Source organism: Mauremys mutica, chromosome 1, assembly GCF_020497125.1.
Source record: "Mauremys mutica isolate MM-2020 ecotype Southern chromosome 1, ASM2049712v1, whole genome shotgun sequence".
Classification (NCBI taxonomy): domain Eukaryota; kingdom Metazoa; phylum Chordata; order Testudines; family Geoemydidae; genus Mauremys; species Mauremys mutica.
This window is the reverse complement of record NC_059072.1, coordinates 39,818,159-39,824,158: the sequence shown is the minus strand read 5'-3', so window position 1 is coordinate 39,824,158 and position 6,000 is coordinate 39,818,159. Positions and strand designations below refer to the sequence as shown.

Here is a 6,000-nt window from a genome sequence, read left to right as displayed (position 1 = left end):
CAAATTAGATCTCTTTTGCAATTTGCCAGTATAAAAGGTTTTAACCTGCATACTTAGAGGAATCACATCATAGACTAGGGAGGTGATCGTTCTTTTCTCTATAGCTCTGGTGTGACTGCACTGGGATTTTTTTATTAGAAATCTGGAAGGGTGATATTGAGGAAAAACAAGCTATTGTAATGCACCTGCTGGCTCATTTCTGGGCGTTCTTACCACTCAATTCACCATCCATCCAGGAGAGGGCTCCATGATCCCTCCAGCACAGGAAAGAAGCACTACTTGAGGGGATGAGACTCAGAGAGAGGTAGAGATGCTTAGTGAAAGGATGAGCAGCAGGTCTGAGACAGCAGCCTGGGAGCAGGCTATGAAGGGAAGCTGAATATCAGGCAGCCTGGGAGCCAGGGCTGGAGGGCCTAAGAGTAGGATACAGGCATACCCTGATGGTGCCAGAAGGCACCTGGAGTTTGTTACCTTCACACCCCTTGTCTAGATTGCCTCAACTGGTTGGGTTGCTGAATGTTGTGCTTATCTTTTGCTGTTTGTTTGTTGAAACCGTTAAGCAAGTGTCCCTGGCACTATTTATTTCTGGCAGCCCTAGTGAAGGAATCCTGTTTTATGCGAAGTGTAGGTGGTTTTTTGGGGAATCCAGCTGAAAGCTAGAACCTGAAGACCCCAGGGCTTGGAGTGCCTACAGCACTTGCTTTCCAGCTGATGGTACACCAATCACACTACCAGACAGCCAAGAGACTGATGTACCACAACACACATTGACACTCTGCAGTGGGGTTGGTGACAGTATTGTCAAACTGTGCAGAGTTCAGAGCAAAATGATCTGGGAAATGGAGGATTTATAAGGGGATTTATGAAGAAAGATTAAATATATACTTTGGTTAAGTGATGATTGCTATGCACCCCCTTCTCAATCTATAGATATTTAAATACTGTAAACCAAGATGAAGATAAATTATTTAGAGCAGCACACAGTGTTTGTGAGGCGTAATGGGAAGTAACTATATGATGGGTAAATATAGGGTGAATATTGCCAACTTCCTGCCTTCAAAAATCATGAGATAGTTAAAAAAATAATAATTTGGGGTTCTTTATATTTGCTTTGTGGGGTTTTAGCCTTTAGGAGTTGTTGTTTTTCAAGCTTTTCATTTTAACCCTAAGGGATAGAAACTTAGTTCTTCTGTAAATGGAAGCTGAAAGTCTAAGATAATCGAACGATTCCAGGCGCTCGTGCTTCAAGAAAAATACTATTTATCATGAGATGCACGATCAAATCGCTAGAGCTGGCAACAAGGTAAAATCTGCTGCTAGCCAGATGTGTTACTTGTGGAACAGCTTCCTAATAATTCAGTACATTTACATTAGACCCAATAATACACTAATACACGTGAACAGCTGATTTGGCAAAACTGGGTGACCAGATCCGCCTTTCCTCTCTCCTCTCGTGTCCATGCTGAATTGGAAGAGGCGGGGTGGGAGGTGCCCTGGTTCTTCCAGGCTGGGGAGGATAGTCTGAGCTCTGCCAGGCTTTCCCCCACCCTCTGAAATGATCAGCTGTGTCCATGGGTTGTGGCAGGGTCAGAGGGAGTAAGGCTGCCCTGCCCTTTGCTGTCACGCTGTGTGTGTGTGGGGGAGAGAAACTGTGACACTGGCCCTGGGCTTGCATTTCTGGCTACCTTTCTAGGAGCTTCCCCCCTCCGCCTTTCGCTTCTCCACTTCCCTCCTCCTGTCGTTTCCCCCTCCCCCGGTCCCTCCCCCAGCCCCCGCTGGCGGGGCTCGGGCGGCTCTTTCCAGCTGGAGCGCTCTGGCTGCTGAGCCGCTGCTGCGGCTGCTCCGGAAAATGTCCGAGCGAGGCGGCTTCTACAAGCAGGAATTGAACAAGACGGTGTGGGAGGTTCCCCAGCGCTACCAGAACCTGACCCCGGTGGGCTCCGGAGCCTACGGCTCTGTGTGGTAGGTGCCGGCCGCGGGCGGAGGGCAGGAGGGGACGGGCCCCCAGGCAGAGGCACAGCTCCGTGCTCCCCCGACCCCACTCCCCGGCCCGTCCGGCACGAACTGCCCGGCTGGCAGCCTCCTGGCTGGGCGCAGACAATGCCCGGAAGCCGTTTGCATGGGGAGCCGCTAGGCCTGCGCTGGTATTGGGTCTGTGTGTTTGTGCTACGCCCAGGATCGGGACGGGTGTGTAGCAGGGGGTGGATTTCTGGGATCCATGCGGGATAGCCGCCGCTGCAAAGTAGCCACAGGCAGGGGCGCTGGAAAGATGTTTATAGTGGGGGTGCTGAGAGCCATTGAATCAAACTCTAAACCTTATATAGGATGGAACCCACTTCAAGCCAGGGGGTGCGGCAGAACCCCCAGCACCCCTAGTTCCAGCACCTATGGCCCGTAGGATCTTTATATGAATGCGTGCTATGGATCCTAACACTGTAGGCTCTCTCTTACCCTATATATTAGACACAGAGGATCTGTGTGTGTGAGATTTTTCTCTTCCCCGCCCCCCACTAGGGTTAGGAGGAGGGAGAGCTGGAGTTGAAACTCTCACAATAATGTTGAGCTCTGGAATTCCTCATGGGTTGCTAAGGGTAACCCGGGTCATTCCGGCTTCTGAAAAGAGGCTTCCCCCCGACTAGATTTAAGACCTTCCTCACTGCTGAGCAGCATGCATGAATTAAAGTTTGCTAGGATGACTCTTTTATTCACACTGCTATGGAGGGGGGGGGGGAATCTCGTGCATTCATTTTAGGTGGTGAAGGTGACTGGCACTGCCTTTCGAACAACTTACCATTGCTCTCTTTAAACAAAATTTTAGGTGGGTAAATCACCAGAGCCTCTGTTTTTCCCCCCTTCAGTAGCCTGCTCACTAGTTGATATAACCCTTAACCTCAGACCTTCACCTAAAAATACTTCCAGGCTCATTTAAACCTGTTTCTAGGTGTAGGGAGACAATGAGGAGTTTGTTTACAGAGTCAATCCATCTATCAAGGAGGAAGCCTTCATTTTATGTGCACTTGAGCTCAGTGAAAATTGCAACACTACCAGGAATCTTGCAGAGTCATTGTCTCTGTGAATCAGAACTAAAACCTGGCTGCTTCTTTAGAGTCAGGCACAGAAGAGTAAGAGTGCTAGTGCTGAGAGATTTTTGCATGAATAGCAAAGTTCTCCTTGTTAATGTTATGAGAAGTTTCATTGCATTCTGTCATGCCTGTTTTAGGGTTACTGTGTGACCCATTGTCTTGCCTGCAACTCACTTGCTCCATATTTGTGTCTGAAATAATACCTCGTTTCTATGAGTTATGTGATTCCTGGCAAACAGGTTAATCAGAGTGCCAGCACAGGAGTGGAGAACAAAGAAATAAGTAGAATGATATAGTGGTAAACATTATTTGAGGTGAGCTGTAGGATATATGGAGAAGCACATGGCATCAAATTCTGCTCTGACTTATACCCCATACAGCCTCATTTGACCAAATTCAGTTCTTGGATATGCCAGTGTAAATCAGTGAAGTCAGTAGAGTTACTCTTTACCAGTGTAAATGAGAACAGAATTTTGCACACTGACTTCAGTTGAATTGTAAGTCAGGGCAGAATGAGACCCAAAGACTGTAGACTATTAATATTGTGCAGGGATCCATGATGTGTCCTTTCCATTAAACACTTCTGTTTTGAATAATTGCTCAGTTATCTATCAGAATTCATTTACTTTGTGCTTCCAGTCCTGCAGGATCAAACTACTTTCCTATTTGATTCATATTTAACTATATTTGTAGAAACTTTGAATCATTTTCAGAACTGGTAACTCTTTAAAAAGTCACCGTCAGTTTAAAAACCATACCTCTATCTGAATTATTTTATCTACTATTTACAATGAAACCCCTATCATGACTATAATCAAAGACACTAATGAAAAAAAATTCTCAATTTTGTTTCCATTTGATTTGTGTTGTGCATTTGACAAAACCTTCTGAATGGTCAGTTTCACTCTTTCCCTGTATTGTCAGTTTCCTAAGGATTTTTTTGTTTGGGACTTTCACACAATAGAGAAGAGAGAAACATTTTTAAAATACGAAAATGTGATTTAACCCCCTGCCTCTCTCCAGTCCCCCACAATGATTGGCAGGGGATCTTAGGGTAGGTGGTGTACCTGGAAGTTCTCTTAACTCATTTTCTAGAATTGACTAGATTTCAGGTTTTTCCTTTTTCTACAAAATCTGTGTGATCATTCATACGTTTCCTTCCAACTAAGGGCACGATTCTGTGAATATCTCTGTTCCTAAGTTATTTAAATCATAGCTCTTAGTTTGAGGATTCAGGTTTTTTCTGTTAGTTTGAGAACTATGTTATGTTTGCAGTTGGAAAACAAGCTTCTTAGTTTTCTAATTGCACCTGATTGGTCTGTCCTTTTTCCTTAAGCTCAAATATTTATAAGAAAAATCTGTAGTGTAATGCCAAAAACTTTTCAATCATAATAAAGGAAATCAAAACAAGTGGTGTTTCACATGCTGCACAGCTGGCTTGTTTTCAGCTGTGGTAGAATTTACAATTTCTTCTATTTAGCTCCCCCTCCCCTCCTCTCCCCCAAGGAAATCCTAGCTGTTGATAAATGGAAAAGTATAGAAATTAGGAGAGAGAATGCAGGGAAGTGCATCTGAAATGAAAGCAGTGGTAAGGGCTTATTGCTAAAATATTCATTTTTGGACCAAAGTAGTAAGTTGTTACTTACATGAGTAGTCCAGTTGACCCCAGTGAGACTATCAAGGCCGGCTCTAGGCACCAGCCCAGCAAGCAGCTGCTTGGGGCGGCCAACGGTGAGGGGCGGCACGTCCAGGAATTTAGTGGTGGGTCCCTCACTCCCTCGGAGCGAAGAACCAGCCGCCAAATTGCCACCGAAGACTGAAGGGGCAGCGGTAGAGCTGCAGATCGCAATCGTGGCTTTTTTTTTTTTTTTCCTTTTTGCTGCTTGGGGTGGGAAAAACCCTGGAGCCGGCCCTGGAGACTATAGATGTGAACAAAAGCCCATCATTTTGAGAAAAAGATTCATGGCCTGTAAAAAGAAAAGAAAAACATTGTACAATTATTTTAATATCCATTGATATTTTGAATGTTTTCCACAGTGGAATCAGTGATATGTTGATAAGCAGTATATGTCTCACCCAGGAGAACTGGTCATCTCTTGACTAATGTGTTCTGCCCCTTATATGACTAATCCCAACCCTATGCAGCAAAGTACTTAAGCATGGTTTAAGTGTTGTTGAAATCAACTGCATTTAAGCACATGCCTAAGTGCTTTGCTGAATCAAAGCCATAGTCTTGAAATCCAAACACTGGCTTTGAAATAGGATCAAAGTTTTTAACAGAATCCTACGTTTCTTAAAAGTACTGAAACAAATCTTTATTTGTAGTAAGATGTTCTCCTCCTTTCTGATTCAGGGTAACTGTTTCCTGCAAATCTTCCCCTTTTAATGTAACTTGTTACTTGCATCTGAGGGACTTTGGGGTAAAAAAAATGTTGTAATTGTTGCATTCGATATGTTGGGCTAAATCATGCTAGTGAAGATTCTATCAGACAACCTCTCAGCCTTGGAGTGACTTTTTTTAAATTAATTTTTGTATGACTACATCTACTTTTTTAAAGTAGAGTTAGAAATAAAGGGGGGAGAGATCAGATGTTTTTGTGGTCTTATAGCTCAAAATGATTTTGATATCAAACGTTTTGCAGCCCTTTTCGCTAGGTATTTATTTAAATGCTGGCAACGTGCTTTGATGTTGTACCAGATGCAGAATACAATCTCTGACCCACAGAGATTAGCCTCCTCACACTGAAGGTGCATCAGAGTGGGCTCATTCCTGGAAACTTTACAAAGCATATAGCAGCCCTGCCTAGTACCCTATTGGAATTCAGAGCTCACAGGCACTACACAAAGAACTTCTGTGGAGTCCTCGCCTCAGGCACTGCGCCCCTACACTATATTTTCATCAATTAACTCTGCAGAT

At 44.3% G+C, this 6,000-nt stretch overlaps 1 protein-coding gene across 2 annotated transcripts in view; it reads left to right on the top strand.

Annotated features, from left to right (window-relative positions):
• Positions 1 to 1,711: 1,711 nt before the first annotated feature.
• The window catches only part of MAPK11 (mitogen-activated protein kinase 11), a 50,789-nt gene continuing 46,500 nt past the window's right edge, over positions 1,712 to 6,000 (top strand). The window contains exon 1 of one of the 2 annotated variants that reach the window (XM_045031072.1): positions 1,712 to 1,962. In XM_045031072.1, the coding sequence (XP_044887007.1) occupies positions 1,850 to 1,962 (113 nt within the window). In that variant the 5' untranslated portion in view covers positions 1,712 to 1,849. The remainder of the gene's footprint in view (positions 1,963 to 6,000) is intronic. The other variant, XM_045031062.1, reaches the window with a different exon arrangement.